Genomic DNA, 22,497 nt, shown 5'->3' on the forward strand with positions numbered 1-22,497 from the left:
GATTCAAACTACACAACAATGTTAGAAATAGTGTCTAGAAGCTCAACAAGTACAGTTTCAATCCGCCCTTGTTGAATCTACTAGGCAAATATAAAGAATACATTTATCTTCTCTTTTAATTTTTTTAAAATTTATTACTTTATAAAATAATTATAATTTATAGAGTAAATCTAAATAATTTTTATGTGAGAAAATAAATATAAATAATACATTTAGCTTCTTTTATTTATTCTTTAAAATTTATTACTTTATAATATAAATATGTGTAAGTCTTGAATACTTTTTTATAAAAAATAATAATAATTTTCATACCTATAAGATATTATTCAATCCGTAGCAATTATAGCTTCTCAAAAATTAATTTATAATAAAGATTATGGCCATTTATTCATTACTTACAAATTTGTTATTGATATACATGCTCTTGTAAATTTATCAAAAAGGATTAAAAATAATAAAGATAGGGATAATATTTTTTTTGACATTACTCTTTTAAAATTAAAAATCCATCTAAATTAGGTGATTACTCTTTTGAACCAAAATCATCTTTTGAGGATAAAATTCACACTAGCTAGAACAAAATTCAATTAATTAACAAATTTAAAATATAATATTTTCACAATAGCTATATTTATTTTAAATTAATTTAATCTTTTAAATAATTAGTTAAATCTATTTAAATTTATTTAATATATAATTTAAATACAATATTTTTAATATGTTATTTTAAATAAAGATATATTTTTTAAGAAAAATTGGAATGTTTAATACAGAAATTTAAAATTTTTATAAAATTAAATTAATCTTACAGCATTCCATTTTAATATTGAACAAAATTTAATTGAATTCATAAATTTTATATTAACCTTATTTGACAAATTTATATTATATTAATCCAATTGGATAAATTTGACAACAGATTTTTAAATGTTGAATAAATTTAAGAAATAACCAAAATCTTAGAGATAATCTAATATTCTTCCCATTTATAATTTTACCAAAACATTTAGTAGAACATTTTTAAATTCAATTCCATTTTCAATTCAACCTATCTAAGCCTAGCCAACCAAGAGATAAAAATTGTCATATGTCAACAAGAAAACAAATCAAATTATAAAACTGAAGTCATATTTGTTTCTTCTAAAAAACATCTGCAGCATCCATTTTGTCATTGTCTTCTAGTAGAACTTTATTGGGGTATCAAGGATAATGTTTTCTTCAGATGTTTCATTAGCAGCAATAACATAGATCTACAAACAAAAAGTATTAGACAGATATATAGTAAGAGTGATAACAGTTGCTGAAAAGCTCAAAATGCAGAAATTTCAAGAGTCTAAGATTGTTTGTAAAGAAAGGTAAAAGGAATAATATGGTATGGATAATTCAATTTCTTATAAAGAATAGAATATAATGTCTGAAAGAAATAAATAAAAGTCACTAAAGGAGAGAATATAATAAGCTTATAGCATGGATAATTGAATTTACATACCTATAATAAAAAAAATATGCACATCTGAAGGGGGTGTTATAAAAGAAAAAAAATCAAGACGCCTCCTTAAGCTTCAAACGGGGAACAATGTTCATCGATTGAAGTTCCTGAACAAGAAAAATGGAAAACATGTAAAGAGAAGGATTATCCAATTATCACCTAAATTGTCATTTTAAAATATAAAATAATAAGGATGTTTTGGTCATTTTACCCAAACAACACACTTTTTACATCAAACAAGCTCTAACAAGTTTTAATAAAATGCAGAATAAAGATAATATTTTAATAAATACCTGGAATAAAAGCTTGCATGCATATGGAAGTTTCATAGAACAAACGTTTTCTCCAGTCTTACATGTTGAACAAACATTTATTTTGAGTTTATAATTGTAGTATCCAAGCAAACCGCACTTCTGACAAACCTGCATAAAAATGAATTCAACCGAATACGAGCATTGGTTGTTTTTCCCAACAGTAAAGAAAAAACATTGTCTATATGTTGGTTGATTAACAAACCTGAACTTCGAATGGATCGCTAGAGAGCATCAAGCGTTCGTATAACAACATGCTAGTTCCATAAGCAATCAAGCAATCACGTTCCATTTCTCCCACCCTTAGTCCTGAAGGAAATAATAAAGGTATGAAGAGTACAGTATAAGACAATAAAGGATGACTCTAATAGTAGGTTGTTAGTCTCTAAGTAGGCAGAAGTAATAAAAAAATAGGATGACGATGAATTAAAAAAAGTTGACAACCTCCATTTCGACTTCTTCCTTCAGTAGGTTGCCTAGTGATCATCACACGAGGTCCAGAACCTCGGGCATGCATTTTGTCCAGGACCTAACAACAATATCCAGAAATATAATATCATGGATATTAACATAAAAAATTCTTTTCAAAACAAGAATATTGAGGCAAATTATAAATGAACAAAAGAGTTGCCATGAGGTTCTAGAGAAAAGAATAAATGGGAAGTCCGAAAAAGTCATGACGGATCAGAAAAACATATATGCAAGAAAATCAGTCATGATCAAAGCCATGAAAAGAAAAATGGAATTCAATGTTTGAGGAGACAACACTACAATCACATAAGCTAAAACCGTGGAATCAACATAATTTTAGACTGAATTAGATAAGTCGTAAAAATAACACCTAGCAAGTGAGTATTTGATAAAACTGAAAATTAAGTGTGAATGATGAATACTGTATTTTATGTGCCAAGTTAGTTAAGTGTCTAGGAAAAAAGGCTGAAACAAAACCAAATGAGAATATCTGACTTGATAACTAACTTGATTGACAAAATGTGGAACTAATGTCGAAAAAGCACTTAAAGACAAATTTACCGTTGTAGTAACATTGATTAATTTACAAGGGGTTCGTTTGTACGCTCTTACTATATTATTGAATGAATTCATTTATAGGATACGGAACAAGTGAGGTCTTCTTATCTTAATTTGAGATTAATCCAAATAATTAGTGATCTTAGTAATTATCCAAGGAGCTTAATTTAAATAAGTTGGATTATGGAAAACACTGCCATATTCTAAGTGGATTACTGCCTAAAGATAGATCTTTCGTCTTTCTCTTATAAGATAGAATAATGAAAAAGGTTACAAAAGTAGTTCAAATCACAATGTCCAAGTTAATGGAAGAAAACATAGCCGAATTTGATGTGGATTACTGCCTAAAGATAGATCTTTCGTCTTTCTCTTATAAGATGGAATAATGAAAAAGGTTACAAAAGTAGTTTTAAACATAAGCCTCACCATGTGTTTCAACTTTTGGTAATAAATTGGACCCATGAATATATATGCTTGAAGTGGAAAACCCGTTAGACCTGGAAAATTGCAGAGGATCAGAATGATACAGAGTAGATAAAAGAACAGAAACAGTGATAGATAACCAGTAAACTTTTATTTTACTAAATGTGATTTCTACAGTTAAATGCAAAGTTGAATGAACAAGTCAAAAATGAAAAGTGATTTAACAAAGTGGAGATGTTACAAAACAATACATTAGGTATGCTAAAAATACGGCATTCATGATATCATATGACAAATATATTATATTATCTAAGTAATGTTACCCATTCTCACTGAGTAATAATTACGGTGCACACAGCAAGCAGCAAATAGAATCACAGTAATTGCAGTTGTAACTATAATTGTTATAACTAAATAACAACAAAAGTCCAGCTAACCATTCTAATTGCTGTGACTTGGCAACTGCTATATAGAGTAAGAGAATAGTAATTAGAGGTATGATATAAATGGATTAGTTGATTGTCTGTATCTCTCCCCTTTCTCACTAGGTCTTCAACAAAATCTTCATAACATGAGTGAAATGCATTAAAAGGGATAAGAGGCACATATAAAGGCCATATTATCTCATTTGCATGTTGGATGTGAATCCAGCTAAGATCACATTTGGAAACAGAACTTAGTCCGACATCATAAATTTCTTGGCGGTTTCTCATGTGGTGATTGAGATCCAAAAACAAAAGTGTTTCTAAAGACCCATCTTGGCTAAAGGGGCATTCACGAAAACTTGGTGTATTAGAACACCTTTAACATCTAGACAACAAGTGACGTCTTGCATCAAAATCAACAATGACATAATATAACATGCTCTACAACACAAAGAGAAGTGGAATATTGAAGTAGGTAGCTATGTAAATTTCTTGGCGGTTTCTCATGTGGTGATTGAGATCCAAAAACAAAAAGTGTTTCTAAAGACCCATCTTGGCTAAGGGGGCATTCACGAAAACATGGTGTATTAGAACACCTTTAACATCTAGACAACAAGTGACGTCTTGTATCAAAATCAACAATGACATAATATAACATGCTCCACAACACCAAGAGAAGTGAAATATTGAAGTAGGTAGCTATGTAAACTAATGAAGGAAACATATATGTATATAGAGAGTAGAAAACCTGAGTAGATAAAGTCTTTGCCATTGTAGTTGAACCCATGCTTCACCAGTGTTTCACTGTCAATAAGTGAAACAAATATTCAAATAACAATATATGTAAGAAAGTTCAACACCAATCAATATATGTAAGTATCACCGTCACCTAATGGCCTCAACTGTGTCAGCATGACCACTTGGTTCCCCAAATGCACTTCCATAATGAAATCTACCACAGGAAACTCCAGCTTTACTCCCAAGGAGCTCTATCATCTTCCCAACTGTCATTCGGCTGACAAAAGAAAGAGACCATTATCATAGTCATTCCTAATCATTGTTCATATGATAAAATTGGCAATATGAATCACTTGATAAGGAACGTAAATTGTTGGTCTAGAGGGAAGGGATAATCTTTTTTCTTTTTGTTTTTGGTTTTCTTTAGGGGAAGAAAAGAAGGAAAGATCAATTTTCTCCTGTTGATAGAGCCACAATATGTCGCCATAATTTTGCAAGATTTGCTTCAAGGTCTAATATATCTCTGATTCAAGTTACGACAAAGTGGTAGGAATAAAATGTTATATACCTGGGAAATCCATGAGGATTCATAATCAAGTCAGGACAAATGCCACGTTCAGAGAAAGGAAAATCTTCCTGCTGAACGATAATACCACAAACTCCTTTCTGCCCATGTCTGCTACTAAATTTATCACCAAGCTACAGAATGACAATGATTAGAAAAAGGAAATGAATGATGAGGATTGTAACTTTCCAAATCATTTAATGCGAAAAATTGAACTTTTCTACCTCTGGCCTACGAGTGTGCCGGACCATAAATTTCAAAGACATATTATTGTTCCTATCTGAACATAAAGAAACCCGGTCAACCACTGGAGTTTCTCCTGCTGGACCTTTGTAAGTTTGTATGCTGCGTTTATATCCTCTGTATGGTGAAACAGAATTAAGCAATCTTATTATGAGGATGGAAGCTTCATTGTTAAAATATATGGATTAAAACATACCTGTCATCCAATGAAGATGTTACAGGTGGCCCCATTGTAACAAGAGGGGTCTGTTTATTGATGTAGATGTCACCTGGCCTAATTATTTCTCCAGGAGCAGCAAGTCCGTCATCATCAAGTATCTACACAAAATCAAGGAATTCCAAGTATAAGAACAAATGTGATTCTGTTACCAATAAAACGGAGAAAAGTGTAAAAAAACACAATAACTTGATCTTGTTTTAGGATAAGCAACAGTAGGAGATGGGAAAATAAACTTATTTTATAATGTGGAAGAACATCATTTCATACTAAGACAAGTAATTCTATTTCAGTACTCACAGAATTAAAACAAGCAACCATTACTTGATTTACAAACAAAAATAACACAATAGAAAGATGTAAGCTCTAATTTAATGCAAGACAACTGATGCTTGTCTAACTACGGATACCACACAAAGAGAAAATCTAAATGATGTTCCACCAACTATTAATTAGAACCATTGTGTTTATGCACAATAGTTGTATATATATATATATTTCAAATGTGTACTATACTTTTAACCTACAAACTTCATGGGACAAACTACCTACAATGGTCCCATCAACATGTTGATGTTGATATACCTACAAATTCAAATATACAGATATAAATTACAACGGTGGCAAGACTTCATTACCGTCATTTTATCAGCATCATGTCCCTCTCTTTGGGGTCTAATTATTCTGTCTTGTGAGTTATTCTCATATTTTTGGCATAGAGCAGAATACCTGTGCAAGCATAACCTCAAATAATTATCAAAAAATATCATAACTAAATAATTTCTAGCTGAACAATAAAGACTAGGATATGAGTGACGACTTTTTCATAACAATGCAACGGCCAAAACCACGATCCAAAGATGATTTATTCATAACTATTGCATCCTCAATGTCATAGCCACTGTAACTCATTACCGCAACAGTTGCATTCTGCCCAGCTCCAAGTTTATCATATCCAACCTACAAAAAAACTATCATAATTCATCCCATGATAGAATCATAAATGTTACAATAATGCAGTAATTCAGCATACTTACAAGTTCAATTGTTTTTGTAGTCAGCAAAGGCCTCTGAGGATAGACTAAAAGGTATATTAATGTATCCATCCGACATAACTGCAAAGCAAGTAAAATCATGTAAGTGCATCAATGGGAGGGAGAAAAGTACAAGGTGTGGAAAACAGTGAACAGCAAACAGCAAACACAGCATTTCTCCCCCAACAATTAATTAAATTTTCTAACAATGTATCTAAAATGGCCAGCTTGAAGATATTTAATAACCAAAATAACTTCATAACAGGAGTGAACATATTCCAACTAAATAATCAAAATACTTGCCTGATTATATGCTATGTTGCCCATAGCTTGCTTCCCCATAGCACACTGTCAAAGATGTATTAATAAAGGCATTGATACATGTAAAAATGGAATCCTATTAAAGCAATGGCCTAACTAGATATAGGGTGAGGGGGAAAAGAATAACCTGATATGTATTCCTTGGTGACTGATTATGATGAGGAAACGGAATTAGACCAGCACAAACACCTAAAATGGTGAAAGGCTCTATTTCAATATGTGTTGTTTCTGTTGTAGCTTCACCTTCATATAAAGCAATCTGACAAATATAATAGTGCAATATAATTGGAGTATCTGCTATAGGTCAAAAGACAGCTAGTTAAAAAGTTAATGGAATAAACAAACCAGTGAATTGTTCTCCTCATTGACATCAAGATACTCTATCAAACCATCGCATAGAAAATCATCAAAAGTACGAACTCCATCCTTCAGCAAGGAAAAACATTCAATCATGAAAGCTTGTTATCAAAATCAACTAATTACATGTAAGACACCTACTATTAACTCCTTCATATGGTGTTCCTTAATTCTCGATATACCCTTGTCAGCAATCACAAGTGGACGACATACACGACCTCCATCCGAAGCCAAGTAAACACAACACTGCAAAGCAATTGACCTTTACTATGTATTTCTCAAGGTAAGTAACAAACTATATCTCAAACAAAATCTACAAAACATCTAATGACTAAAAATACAAGAGTGGATTCTTTTGGCATCATTTCACTAATGGGATTGCAATATATAGACACCAAAAATCATCAAACCTCTTAATCTAAGAAACATAGCAGTAATGTATACAACAATAAAATACGGGGTCTGATATAATAAAATGATTTAATCGTCCTATCATTGGTAAAAAAAAATACAATAGTAATATATATTGTAATTAAATGAATCTAAGGAAAGAAGAATATCTAGCACTCATACGCCTAAAAGAAAACAATAGCAGCCAGATTACCAAATAAATTAAATCCTAATACTAAATTAAAGTTGCATCTAACATTACTTATATAAAAACCAGAGAGAAATTGTACAATACCATAATCAAATAAAATTAGGTATCTAAAACCCTTTTTTTCCCAATATAGGAAGCTAGCATAACCCCCACAAACCAAGACCTCCATTTCAACGTAATGCGTTCTAAGTGGAAATTGAACCCGTGACTTTTGGTCTCTTGCCACTTGAGCTACCTTACCGTGTTACCCAATCTTTGGCAAGTCTCACAAGTTAACTAATTACACTTTTATCAATATTGTTTTTATTTTTTCATGTATTTATATGGGTGTTTACCTTATCAAAGATATACATATAAGTATCTCTCAAAATCTCCCATTATCCTATTCTTCACATATTAATATGATAATATAAGAATCTTATAATATGTTAAGTTACTTAACTATTTAATAAATCACTTATAAGAGTCAATAAGAAATGCAACTTGGAGTTAAAAAAATGAGGACGGTAAAAGACATTAAATCTTACTTGTTTCTCATTAACAAATACACTAACAAACTCCCCAAGTTTACCAGCTCTTCTCAGCCCTCTCAATACCTTGGCAAAGATCTATCACAAAATAAATTGGACAAAGTTTTAAGGTGAAGAAAAATTAAATTTAATGAAAAAAGAACAAAAGGAAGCATAAAAGTTATCTAATAGAGCATTGTACCTGTGGCCTGTTATGCTTGCCAAGAATAAGCCCATTTAATACAACTATAAAGGAGTTTTGTGCATGCAGTTCTTCACTAGAGAGCCTTTTAATGTCTTCAACTCCCAAATAATAGCACTGATGTGAGAACATGTCGAAGATATTAGTTTAATATGGGAGATTACGAAAATTATATGGAAAGGGTAATGGAAAATTGAACTCAAGACTGTCTGTTCCATTCCAGCTTATTGAGGTGTTAGGATGGTCTTTCTATTTTTTATGACTTTCCTTTTAAACGCTATTTTTTACTATGAATTATGATATACACAAACATTAGGGGTGATCTAAAACTATGGGTTAAATGGATTGTAATCCAATCTGTTTAAAACTATGGATTGGATTTAGATGGATTAGGTTAGAACTCAACCGATACTAAATATGGTGGATTATCCCCTTTGTTCACCCCTATAAAGGGTCTTGTGTTGGAGTGAGAAAAGAATGGGAAAAGTAGCAATGAGCTAGAAATGAAGATTTATTGTTAGACTGTTATGTGATTTTATTTTATTTTGAGACGGGATTATTCTCTGGGGGAGGCTAGCACAACCCCGCTGCCATGACCCCACATACTGACTGGCATGTGATTTACCAATCATTGAGACAATGAACAGGATAATTAAGGAGTTTCCTCCTTAATTAACAGTAACTAGATTGCATATATATTCATAAATTAATCTCTACATTACTTCCATACACTCTGTCAACTTATGAGGCACTATTAGTAATTTATACTGCGTATAATCAAATACTAAGTCCTCATAAAGTATTTGACATTCACAATATCAGAATAAATTAAGATTACTAAGAAACAATAATTGTTCCCTTGAAGCCGTAAAGAGGTAGTTTTCACATAAATTTATTAAATAAACAAATATTAGTTATAAGTTGCTTAGAATCACTAAATTAGATGTATTTTTAAAAAAGATATAGTTGTTGTGATATTGTTAATATAGATGATATGAACCCTTTCTTGTGTACAAGTTACATGCATCTTAAATATAAAGAAACGGATACTCTAGAGCCAGAAGTAAATACCAATGATGCTATAGGGCCTTCCTCGTCATCAGTTGTAACATGGGTCATCAACGCAAGATTTTTCACTAATCCACAAGCTTCACCTTCAGGGGTATCACAAGGGCAAAGCATACCCCACTACTCCAAAACAAATATACACAATATTACAAGACATAATATTACTATGTGGCATAAACAACTAAGAAAGAACAATACTAAAGCACACCTGACTCGGTTGCAATGCTCTAGGTCCACTAACTTTTCTTGATTTCTCAAATTGTGGTGAGACTTTTGTCATGTGACCTACCGTCCCTATAAAAGATAGTCTTGCAACAACCTAATGAAGAAAGCTTATGTTAATTGTGACTATAATAAATCAAAGGAAAGATTAAAAAAACAAGCTAGTGAAGACCTGTGTCATTCCTTTCCTGTGCATCCTGAACCTTTTGACATCAAAATTACCAGTGGAAAGAGTCCTTTCAAGCCCATTTGTAATGCTATCTGTTACAATGTGCTAGAAGAAGAAAAATGATAACAGTTTGATCGAACTTCTTTTCTTACAATTCGCAATAAAAAGAAGAGAAAAAAACCACAATTTGCTTGACAGCTCATAATGTTCGGCATCATTTACTTACTTGAGAAATATCAAACCTGCTAGACCGGCTGGCCTTTCCTAGGATGATATCCACATGCTTAATTGTTTCCTCGTTCATTGTCTTGAATAAGTCCTGTACAGCAATAAAAATCAGGAATACTATCAGGGGAAACAGTAAGACTAGCTTGACAGAACCTTGGTACAAAAGTTTACCTCAAATAGTAGGGATAATAATTGTCCCGACAATTCTAACCGTTTATTCCCTACATAGTCCTACAAAAAGAATAATGCAAACACATATCATCATTACTTTCAAGCAAAAGTAATACTTCACTCAGATAAATGGTTTTCAAAGCCCAAAACTAGCACCAGTCTCCCAAAAAAAGACATGCCCACACAAGGATAAAATAAATTGACAAAAATTATAATAACAAGACATGTTCAAAAATAAAAACAACTATAATTGCCAAATTAAATGTAAACGTAAAGAGGCAAATAGAACTACTTCAATGCTAGTTTTATGTAATTAGAACCTACTTCAATGTTTCATGTCACTAAATTATCAAATTGGGTTTAAATGTACTTATTGATGTTGATTGGTTTAGGGGTATTTGAGGAAACCTCTCACCTAAAATATAAATGTGCGACATTTTTCCCAAAATAAAAATAACAAAAAATGACTTTACACATAAAGTTTTGTGTGTTGTGACGTGTTATTTCATACCTTGTGAAGTGCTAGTTTTTCTTACAAGTTTGGTGTAATGAATTACGACTTCATACAATACAAACAAATCATCAAAATCAAGAATAAAAGAAAAAGGAAAATAAGGTAAAATGACAATCTCGGTATCCGCTTTGACACTCCTATCGCACTGCAATCTTCCATCCTACATCACCCAACCCCACTAGACCCACCTATGATTCCTTTCCTTCGATCGAAACATAGTGAATTTATTGTTACCATATTTGCAATTTCATAAGTATTTATTACTTTTTTAATAGTATAAAATGTTAGTTTAATTTCAGTTATTATAATCAACCACAAAAATGAACATGCATTTGACCTGATCAACAACTTACAGGTGAAGATTTTTAAAACTAGCCCAAAAACCAATCCACTTACACCAATAACATTCCACACAAAAATACGAACAACCCATTATTCATTATCTAGAAACTAATTCAATATGTTGAGAAATTGATGTTCCAACCTCATAAACATGCATATAAATTTAATAAATTATTGGAGTTTTAGCTATTCAAATTGAATATCAAACAAGAACAGAAAGAATAATAACAGATTTAGATATAATATAGATGCTTAGTGTTTGAAACAATATGTAGAATTATCTCTCCATCTTTCTTGGAATTGGTGCAATTTACTTGCACAATACATGTTCCTAAATATACACATTGTTTGTTGTCAGTCCTTACTTTTATTATACTCAATGTCATTTATATATCACATTTCTCATGTAAACTACAAATAATATCTAAATAATATTATCACTCTTTACTCTCAATCTTCACTCTTAAGAGCTCAATTTTCTACACAATCATTCCAAATTTTCTATGTTTGGTTAAGCTTTAAATTATCCAGCCTCACTTTAGGTAATACATCAAAATAAGAAGTGAGTCCTTCCAAGTATTTTTGTTTGGTCATAAATCTAGAGTGGCTAGTTACATTGCATGTGATAAAAGAAGAAAATCTGCAGTGTAAAAAATAAATTACCTTGTCATCCATTGCATCCTCATTCAAAATTGCATCCATCATGCGTCGCAACATTACTGCGACATATATGCACTTTGCACGAAAATCATCTCCATGCACCTAAGGGGTAATATATAAGAAACAGATTTGTTTGTCAATGGAACCTTACATAAAATAGACAGCATGAAACGCTACTTTAAGATTCTAAATGGAACTTAACGTACAGGGACATGGGCAAGAAATAGATCTCGCAGTAATCTAAGTGCTTTGCCTTCCTGATAATGAAACAAAGCTAATAAGACAAACATAGAAAAATGTAAACAATGTAAAATTAACAAAGCAAACTTAAACAAGACTAACAGCTGAACATCAAACCTTTACAGAGCTGTCAGAAGATAATCCTTTTCGAGGAACCTAAAAATAAAGATAACATTGAAATTAATGAGCATAGGTCCCATTGTACTTAAAATAAGAGAAGTTGTGTAAAGAAATAAGCTGGATAGCAAGTATATTTTGAAGATATTTGACATATCTGGCATGTTACTAGCCATCTCTAGCATGTCTACTAGTCACCCTATTTATTTGTTAGAGGTGTTTACTTGGTGTTTCCATTGTTTCCTTCAAGGTGACCATCGAATCTTAAAGAAGCTTTTATTAGTGTATATATTTCTGTACCTTTTGTGGATACTCATAGCTCAATGGGAGAGCACAAGAACTTCGGGTCTTCAAACCCGGACCATTTACAAAAAAAAAATTCTATCTTTTATTGTACTAAGATGAGATAGGGAAGAAATCCCTTCGGAGACATATGAGAACTTTTAATCAATTTCATCATAGAATTCTAACCAGTCTTCTTTTATTTGTCCTAATCCACAACTTACAGCATGTTCATACACGCTAGACGTTAACCGTTGGACGTCCTATCTCCCGTATCAATTTCATTCTTATACGTGAAGAGTTCAATTGAACAGGAAAAGTAAGACCTAGATAGATGGTATCCAAGCTATAAAAATACAGCACCATCACATGGAGCACCTGTTACTAAATTGCTAATAGCCAACATCATAAGTAGATTTTCAATTCAATATGAGAATTAATAAGTGGTACAAACAAACTTGTCCATTCTCACCTTCTTCTCAAGGAAATTCAAGGCTTGATGTTGGGTGTATATATTATTGCTTGCACATTCCTGAAAATTAAGCAGTGAATAGATCAGGACATTAGCAAGCCAAGCATTAGATCTCATTTCCTTCTTGAGGTTTCTCATCTATTCTTATTCTTTTTTTGCATTGGTGTGCTGGCAATAGTAGGAGAAGGGACTACACAGCATTTAATCAAGAACAACATACTATAACGAACATTGAATATGGGTTGTCAACTAACTTAAGACTTGAGGAGTAATATCTAGAGTCTTGAGCAAACATTTAGGATAATGCAAAGGAAGGTTCCACACATCCAAATAATATTCAAAATGCTGCAAAATAGTGTAGTAATATCTAGAGTCATGTACAGAGATTAACAAATAGTTGGAGACCTATACTTAATAGAGTAAAAAGTATCAACAATTGAATTAGATCATAATTGTTTATCATGACATTCCTTTATAAATTTTATAAGGAAAATATTACAATATTAGACAAGGAATTGAACATATCATAGAAGTAATAAATGGATGTACAGAGTAAAGTATCTGCAATAATCTAGTTAAGAAACATTCATGAAAATCAGAAATATATATGCATTTCCACCCACAAATTTGCAATTAAAAATACGGATCTAAATTTGGATGGATGTGTCACCTCAATGGAGGGTAAAAGTAGGGCACCATAACGAGGATCTCTACCAATCATTTGTATGACTTCTTGATCACTCAGCATACCCATGGCTTTCATTACCACCATGATAGGGACCTATAAGCAAGAACATTGTTATCCAAATACTGATACAGAACACTTATTAAGGCTAAAAGCAAAAGATGTATTGTACAAACCTTGGTAGAGAATTGATTGAGATTTAAATATATCTTCTCGTTCTCCATCTTTATAATTGTTTTACTTTTTGTTAATTCAGTGTTGCATGTAACTGATGCTTGAATACTGCAACGAGTAGGAAAAGAGTAATTTACAAGCATACATTTGATAAATCAACATAAAACTATAGTAGAATTAAACTATAGTCGAAGTCCCGATAACACAAAAAATGTCTTTTCAAAATAAAATTAAAATATATATGAATTCAAAGATACAATAATAAAATCTTTATTCAGGACCTTCCAAATTCATAAACTTCTAATTAATGAGATTGCATCATGTAAAGCATCAATGTGAATGTCATATTATTTAAGTCCTATCAGGACAAATACAAATGTAGTTCATAAGAAATTGCAAAAGATGCATTTTTGAAATTAAAACTATAGTTACAACCTTCAAAACTCATTAACTTGTAATGATAATCATCACATTTGCTTCAAAATGACCTCCCTAAATAAACCAGCTAGAAGGAAGTCACACAACTTAGACGAGAACAAGTAAAGAGAGGAAATGAAGGAGAAAAAACAAAAATAATACATTACCATGCTTTTCTGTCAGTATCTATGATTATTCTGTTCTTTGACAATTGCTCTTGAATTAAAAGCACCTGAGAGAGAATTGAGAGAAAAATGTATGTCTTGAATAAATATATCCTTTATATGTTTATGGAATCAAATACAATAAAACCACAATAGATCAATTACAGACAATCTGCCAAGAATATCTAAACAAATCAAATAACCAAAAGCGTCCCTATTTGCAATCTATCTACACTCCCAGAGCTATTTTCACACATTTTCTAAATATGAAATGCATGTCACTTTCACTCTGTTTTGTTTTGTCAAAAATGATTCTTCACAATGCGAATGGATGTTTGGTGGATAATCTGAATTCATTAAACATTCCATGAATTAAATATTCTTTAACAAATTCTCTAGTCATGTCTCCTTTCATCTCTCTATTCTAGCCTCATTTGTGTCATATCTTCTCATATATAATTACTTCATATCATTAACGACTTCCGCACAATGTGAATGGCTGCTGCTTGGGTGGATGGATATCAGTTGTTATGAGTAGTTATGAAATGAATTAGCTTAATATTCTTGTTAGAGTTTCTCGTTCTTCTTTATTGTATTCACCCTACCAATTAGGGTTCTATCTTTCACAATTAATTCTTCACCCATCATTTTATTATAATTCTCTATAATTTGATCTATCGTTTTATCAATTAGATTCAAAATGTATACATAATTCTAGTTCAAGGTATATCACACCTACAAAATATATAATTATTAAGAATTAAATCTAATTTCATGAACTATATGAACAAAAAGTCAAAAACTTATATCAACCAACCCTGCATATTGGAATTTACATGTCGTGTATATTTGATAAAAATGAAATAGAATGATTAACCTTCTCGGTTCCCTTTATAACGAAATATCCTCCGGGATCAAGTGGACATTCGCCTGTAGCAAAAATATTGATATATTATAAATTCATAGGATGAATGGCTATGAAATGTCTATGAAGATAAAATATAGCACATCAAACCTAGTTTTGCAAGTTCAGCTTCATCTTTTCCATATAATACACAGCAACTACTCCTCAACATGATGGGCATTCTTCCTATGATCTTGGTTAAAGGCTAAAAAAAACATAGTTATTTGTTTGTCCATGAAAAGGAGAAGAGATAATAAACATGATCACCTTCATTACAGAAGACGGAAATGGGTCATAACTTCCATTAGAGTACTCAAAACTGGCATATATTGGAGCTGAGTACCTAATTTAAAAAAGGAATAAGTTGTCAAAACATCTCGCCAAAATAAAATGATAGTATTGGATTATCTAAATCAATAAAAATAACTTTATGATGCCAGAAAAATGTAACTTTTAAAATATTTTAAATGGAGATTTGGTTGTTGAACAAGATCATGATAAGGTGAGCTCATAAATTATAAGGTCAGCATCAATATAAATTTGCATTCTTCTATCATCACTTTTCTCAAAGAAAATGCCTTTTCAAAGAGTAAACTTGAGGAATTTCGAACTTCTGAATATAGTCTCCATACGTTCTTCTATAGGACTGTGCGTGAATAGACTCACTGTGCTTAATCTAAAACAAATATCAGTTGAGTGTGTGGCTGTTAGAGTAACTCACCAACCAGCCTCTAGTATGCCTTTATCCACAGAAGTGTTTTTTTATTAGGATACATGGGAGTATCTATTGGTTGGCAGCCCAACATTCTACTGTCTTTCGGTAGATTTAGGGTATAGTTCCTTGCAACAATCTCTTCTTTGTTCCTTGCAACTTCCATACCCAATAAGTATTTTAAGCTTACTTTCAATTATTACTGATTTGATGAAGATTTGATACAAATTAGGAAATTAGGTTTTGATTTGATAAGATATGATTGCATTTACTACCTTATTTGTAGAGGAAGTATGTGTATATATTTGTAATCTAACAATTTATATGCATCCAAATAAAACTATATAGTTAGACAATTGGTTTGCTCCCAACTCTTTCTCTTGGTTTTCCTATTTAAACTCATTTAAAATCTTTAGTGTTTTACTCATTTTTCTGCTAGATCAATTCCTTATCAATTTGACAAAACTCCCTAATAAGGTAAACTTACGTCATATCAGAAAGTCGACAATTTTGTGGACTAAGCTTAGTTGTCACTCCATCGACGTTTAAAATAGGTTCACCAATCCAGATATCTTTGTACCTATACAGAGAAAGGACCAATAAGAAGTTAGGATACATTACAAGGACACTTTTTCAATTGTTAAGGTCTATGATGAATCACAAATCTGCACTTAAAAACGAATTACAAATGTGTGTATATGCTTAAATCGTCTTCTTTACCAAGTCTTGAATATGAGACCATGAGATTGCATCAAATCTCAACCATGAGGCCAAGTAAGAAGAATTGACTTAAATCCATGTCATAAGAATATATACTAATCTTACCTAAGACAGACATTAGGATCTACTTTTGACACAATCTTCTCATTTGCACGAATGATCTTTTTTATTCCAATCTTGACAAAGTAGTTATATGAGTCCAAGTGCTGCTTCACCAAACCTCTCCCCTGAAAATCCAAACAAACATATGCATAATCATTGTCACATTTATTTCATCAAGCCATGGGGAATATTTTACAATCACAATAGACTTCATTAAACAGTGAATAATGTACAGTATCAATTCTCTTTCCCTACTCTTCCTATTTTCTTCTCATTCTCTCGCTCTGGGAAAATTAATAGGAATCCTAACCCATTTAATCATTCTCCAATTTTCAGGCAATTACAAAAGCATGTAAAAGGTGATAAAATCTGTAGATCACAAGAGAATTCACAATCCAAAATGTATCACCTTTTATTAACTAATGTAAACTAAATGTTAAGAAACGACGCCATGGTAATCACCTCCAACAAAGACAGCTTATTGCTTTCTCACAAATAAGAAAATCTCATAATCTAATATCATACCCATTACTTGAAATATCATACCCATTACGACTGTAAGTCACTTCAAGTTCTAGTAAAACAAAAAAGTAGTGAAAGACTGTACCTTTAGAAATTCAGGAAGAAGTTGGAATTTGTCCACTACCGATTTCATTGGAGCCGCCAATACTTGTTTATCCATATCCATCATAGAGTCCGCACCCATTCGGTATCACAGAAGAAACGTACTATGAATATTTCAGCTCTCTCAGTAGTAACTGCTAAGAACTTCCCTCTTCTCTTCCGTATACAGCTAGCTCATGAAGTTCTTTTTTCTTTTATGTTCTAAAACCCTAATTATCTGTTTAGTAAAAAAAGGAAAGAAAAAAATATAATGTTAATATATTGGATTAAAATTAGTCATTCAACTTTTAAAAAAAATACTTTTTCTTATGGCATCAGATAATTTTTCATAATTAGTTTGAAGTTTTCAATTATAGAAAAATATGAAAAAAGAGATTTAATATTTTTAAAAAATATAAAAATATCACAATTAAAATTATATTTGATATTATTGCGTAGAGTCAACTCCTCCAATATTGCACCATTTACATTATAATATTAACAATTACAAGAATATTATCTAATTATATATTATAAATTTATAATCTCTTAAACTTAAAAGTCACACTTATATTAATATATCTCTTTAACATTATTAATTTTTTTTTCCTAAAATCTAATTTTTTATCCCTTTCTAAATTCCTAACTTTTCTTTTTAATATTTAATTTCATATACTTTTATAATAATTATTAATTATAAATTTAATATATATATATATATATTAAATTTATAATTAATATAATTATTTTAAGTTTTATGGGCAAAAATATTTTTTCCTTAATTTTAGCTACACAGAGGATCTTTTGTTTCGTGGTCTTATTTTTAGGCTTAATTTTTTGAATATTTTAGTTGTAAATTTATTTTTCAAATTAAAATAATTTTTTTAATTATTTTGACGTATCAGTTTTTTTAATTAATTTGTGTACAAATGAGAGCATATATATCAACATTTTGAAAGTATTTCTTTTTCAAATGGAGTATTTTATAAGAATTACGCATTTTAATTGTCAAAAATAATTTTGACAGCTAAAAAAATAAAAATAGTACAGTATTTATTTTTCACAAAATTTTAGTATAATATAATTTTGTGTAAGATATACCAGTTTAAACGTATTATTTTTAAAATATTTTTTCAATATTTTTGTGCTCCAAACACTGAATACAGTTAAGTGTGAATGTGTGTAACGTGAAAAGAGTTTGGAAAATTTTAAAATGAGAGCAAGTTTATATTTTTTACCAATATGATAAATTAATTGAAATAAACAAGAAATAACTTATTATCCATACTAGTGTTCCACTGTAAAAGTTCACCACATAGGCATCCGGCATCCTTTTCGTTCAAGACATTAAACACGCCAAGGACAAGAGACAAGGATAAAGGGTAGACCATGTCTTAACAATGTGTCCTCAAACGCTCGTACCCAAAGAAGATCTATATGAGAGGGGCATTTTGTAACGTGTTAATAGTGCTAAGGTTATTAGTTAGGGCTCTATATAGTGAAGATGCCTTAGTTAATATTAATCCCCCAAGTTGTTAGGGGTTGTTAGTTGTTCTAATAGGTGGCACCCTATAATGGCGTGGCCTAGCTGAAAGAGGAAATCAATTAATGAATATTCATTAGAGTATATACTCTTCTCGGCAATGGAGGTTCTTCATGCTTCCTATCTAAGGGCTTAGGTCATTCCTTTCTCGTCTTCTTCTTCAATCTACTCTTATCTGTTACAAAACCCTAAACTTAAACCTAAGAAGTCTTAATCATCCATTCAAAGTTGTGAAGTCTCATATTGTGTTGTGATAGTGGCGGACCAAGGTTGATTATCCTCGAGAAATCTCCACAACCATTAGCACAAATAGAGAGAGGTCCTTGAAGTTGAGATCACCTTCTGATTTCACTCTTGACTCTTCTGAGTGATGCTGGGACAACCAAAATGAATTAGTGTTGCACCAAAGGAAGTTCCTAATCAGTGATTCCAATTGGTTCAATTGTTAAAATGAGATAAATTAAGGTTTTCAAATTCTACCCATGTATCAATAAGTTATGGCCACTATAAAAATCAAATTGCATCCGAACAAACAGAAGCTAACTTATCCATAAGCCCTGTTAGCAAAACATCAACTTAATTATCATTTCAGGAATTTCAAAAGAAATTCAGGTTTAACCAAGGTATACACATTGTTTAAATTCATTTAATGTCTCAAGCATTTTATTAAATGAAGTTAAAATTGATCATAAGGAGTTAGTTCTTAAGTATCTGCTTCTGAGCAAACTGTATATTCACGGCACTATTCTTATCTGACAATCATCATCTACCCCCTAAAATTAACCAGATTAAACAAATCTCATTCTATTTACATCAAAACCACATTTTGTGCTTTTGATGAAACCAGTCACATGCCTCAAGAATGTTTTTATGATGTTAATAAGCTGGTGCATTGCCAAAACCCGCTCATACAAAGCAAAGTTTCCATACTTTAAGATACCAATACCAGAAATAGTGAGAATATTCGTTACACAAAGACATATGCCTAAACTCAACTCACTAGCGTAGCTCAAGTCACGTGGAAAGAGTCTTGCCTAAGAGCTCACAAGAAGAACTCTCTAAGTTGAAGTGGGGTCATAACTGGGATCGTGTTAGCTTCCTAAATTTGAAAATAAAAACAAAGACGGATGCCTAAGAATAAAGTTTGTTCTGTTTGAATTTCCTTTAGGGGGTTCTATGTTTTGTCACCGTCCATGTAAGTCAAGCCAATCTACAACTCCTATCCTCTACAAATGTAACCTATTGCAGACATCCTGATTACAGAATCCAAAAAGGAATTGAATATAACTGTTATGTCAAGATCATCTAAAGAAAATCAACTAGTATTCCCCAAGTTACATATCAGTAGAATAAAAAAGCAATAGAGGAACGAAAGTTTAGGATATATTAACACTGTATTAGCAGACACCATAGCTGATCACATCAAAGAGGTTAAAACACACATATCAGGAATGATAGACAAAAACCCAAAAAACAGAGAAGATAATATATTACCTCACTCGAATGGTGGTTCGTTCTTTGAAGAAGCTTTCAATCAAGTGAGCCAAGTTAAGGCAGAAGGAGGTATTTGGTTATGGGTCGAGTGTTGATCGGTCAGAAGGAGTGGTCGAATGAAACAATAAGGTGTGAAAGGGGAAAACACGAAATAGAAATAGGGTAAGAAGGCGGAAGCCACGGCAAAAGTCTGGAGAATCGTGGACTTTGTGATTTCATCGGCAAATCGGGAACACGAACGGCATGAACTTCTGATCGAAGATCGAAGATTTGAAGACGATCAAATTGAAATCGCTACTAGAAAGATCCATGGGAGATTTTCTCATAGCATTCATTTTTCCTTTTAAGAAATTTTAATTAATTTATCCAGCCTATTTTGTTTAGTTTTTTTTCAAATAATCCAATTGTGTATTCATACAAAACTTTTTTTCATTTTATATAATATTTTAGGGAAAAAATTTGGCTAAATTAATTATTATATCTACTGCAGGCTCGGCAAGATATGGTGATGCAACAAGGCAATTACATAGGTCCTATTTTTCGACCCAAAATTTTAAATTCTTAATATATAATATTATTAATTAAATATGGTATATTGTGAAATATATATTTTTATCGTATAATATTATATTTATTTCCTTATAATACGCTAACTTTTAGCCTCTCTATATAATATTAATTTTATTTCCTCATAATACGCTAACTTTTTTCCTATATATGTAAAATTATATTTATTTTCTTATAATACGCCAATTCTTTCCACTTTTACCGCTCAATATTATATAATAATATATATTACTTATTTCTCTCTATATTATATATAATATATTAATATATTCATTTTTTTCTCTTTTCATATTATATCTAATATAATAATATATTAAAATAATTTATCTCTTCGTAACCTTTTTATATCACTAACTATAACTATAATTATCTTTTATATCATTAAACCTAATGTAGTGGCTTTTCTATCTCTAATATTTATTTTATTTTATCATAAATTCAACCCTAACTTAATTGTGAAAATCATCTTTAAGGTTAAATTTTAATACTTGTAAATTTATTTTTTTATATGTTATAATCTCTTTTCATTTTAAAATATATATCATTTTTTTTCATTATAAATACATCATACACAATATATCACAAATATTATTGAAAATCATATCAATACTTATGCGACCATACATATATATTTATTTTAATTTTTGGGCCCCCAAATTTGATTTTGTATTAGGCCTCCTGGGCAGCGAAGTAATCATTTTATATAATATTATATAAAGTAAATTATTGAAAATATCATTTTTTATTTTCTGTCTATATTAAAAAAATAATAAGGTGTGTATTTAGATATGGAAATTATCAATATATTAGATTTGGCCCAATTACTGTTTGAAGCTCGAACTTATATCGATGATCATTTGAGGCTCGAATTATCAAATAATTGAGCATAAGAGGCTTTTATGCAAACGTCCGTCCGTCCGTCCGTTAAGTTCGTCTGTTTAAAATTACTTTGGCATTATTTTATTTTTATTTAATTCCACGTGGCATATAACTTAATAATTCTGGATTTTTTTATACGAAACAAATTAAACCCGGTCTCTCTCCTGGCTTTCTCCATCTATCTAGTTCTTGAAAGAATACAATCTATCTGGTTGGACCCTCGGAGCTCTATTGTTCTATATATCGTCCCATCTCAACTCCGAAAAATTAGGTTGCAAGAAGAGAAAGTTGCAGTTCATATGGAGGTTTTGCAGTATTTGAGGACCGAATATGATATGGACAAACTAGAGAAAGTTGCACCAACTCCTAGCCGAAAAGGGAGAAGGAGGTAGAAATGGCAACAAGCGTGGTTTTTTAAAGAATGGCAGGATGGAAGAAAAGAGGGAGGAGGCACCAATGGAAAAGAATATAGAGAGAAAAATGAGTTTTGTTTTTTCTAAAAAAATATTTAAAATCCAAGTAATTTAAATAAAAATAAATTATTGCCACCTAATTTAAAATAGACAAACTAAACAAACGGCCGT

The 22,497-nt window shown here is 31.1% G+C and overlaps 1 protein-coding gene across 2 annotated transcripts; it reads right to left on the reverse strand.

Annotated features, from left to right (window-relative positions):
• Positions 1 to 1,095: 1,095 nt before the first annotated feature.
• Positions 1,096 to 20,797, reverse strand: LOC124919123 (DNA-directed RNA polymerase III subunit 2). Of its 2 annotated transcripts, XR_007097556.1 has the most exons (39): positions 20,468 to 20,797; positions 17,435 to 17,668; positions 16,831 to 16,952; positions 16,493 to 16,585; positions 15,561 to 15,636; positions 15,405 to 15,498; positions 15,267 to 15,319; positions 14,393 to 14,457; positions 13,811 to 13,916; positions 13,620 to 13,730; positions 12,950 to 13,009; positions 12,196 to 12,234; positions 12,045 to 12,095; positions 11,842 to 11,940; positions 10,323 to 10,382; positions 10,150 to 10,242; positions 9,927 to 10,028; positions 9,741 to 9,851; positions 9,536 to 9,652; positions 8,465 to 8,581; positions 8,281 to 8,361; positions 7,294 to 7,398; positions 7,141 to 7,221; positions 6,923 to 7,054; positions 6,778 to 6,822; positions 6,478 to 6,555; positions 6,261 to 6,400; positions 6,079 to 6,169; positions 5,420 to 5,541; positions 5,205 to 5,340; positions 4,984 to 5,114; positions 4,567 to 4,692; positions 4,426 to 4,481; positions 3,256 to 3,326; positions 2,245 to 2,329; positions 2,006 to 2,109; positions 1,783 to 1,911; positions 1,490 to 1,596; positions 1,096 to 1,250 (listed from the first exon to the last, which is right to left on the reverse strand). XR_007097556.1 is itself a non-coding variant. In XM_047459284.1 (38 exons), the coding sequence occupies exons 2-38, from the start codon at positions 17,531 to 17,533 to the stop codon at positions 1,543 to 1,545; spliced, it is 3,435 nt and encodes a 1,144-aa protein (XP_047315240.1). In that variant the 5' UTR covers positions 17,534 to 17,668; positions 20,468 to 20,797; the 3' UTR covers positions 1,416 to 1,542. The 2 variants fall into 2 exon arrangements, 1 of the variants encoding a protein (XP_047315240.1); XM_047459284.1 differs by lacking the exon at positions 1,096 to 1,250 and having other exon boundaries at positions 1,416 to 1,596.
• Positions 20,798 to 22,497: the final 1,700 nt, after the last annotated feature.

This window comes from Impatiens glandulifera, chromosome 1, assembly GCF_907164915.1.
Source record: "Impatiens glandulifera chromosome 1, dImpGla2.1, whole genome shotgun sequence".
In the NCBI taxonomy this organism is placed as follows: Eukaryota; Viridiplantae; Streptophyta; class Magnoliopsida; order Ericales; family Balsaminaceae; genus Impatiens; species Impatiens glandulifera.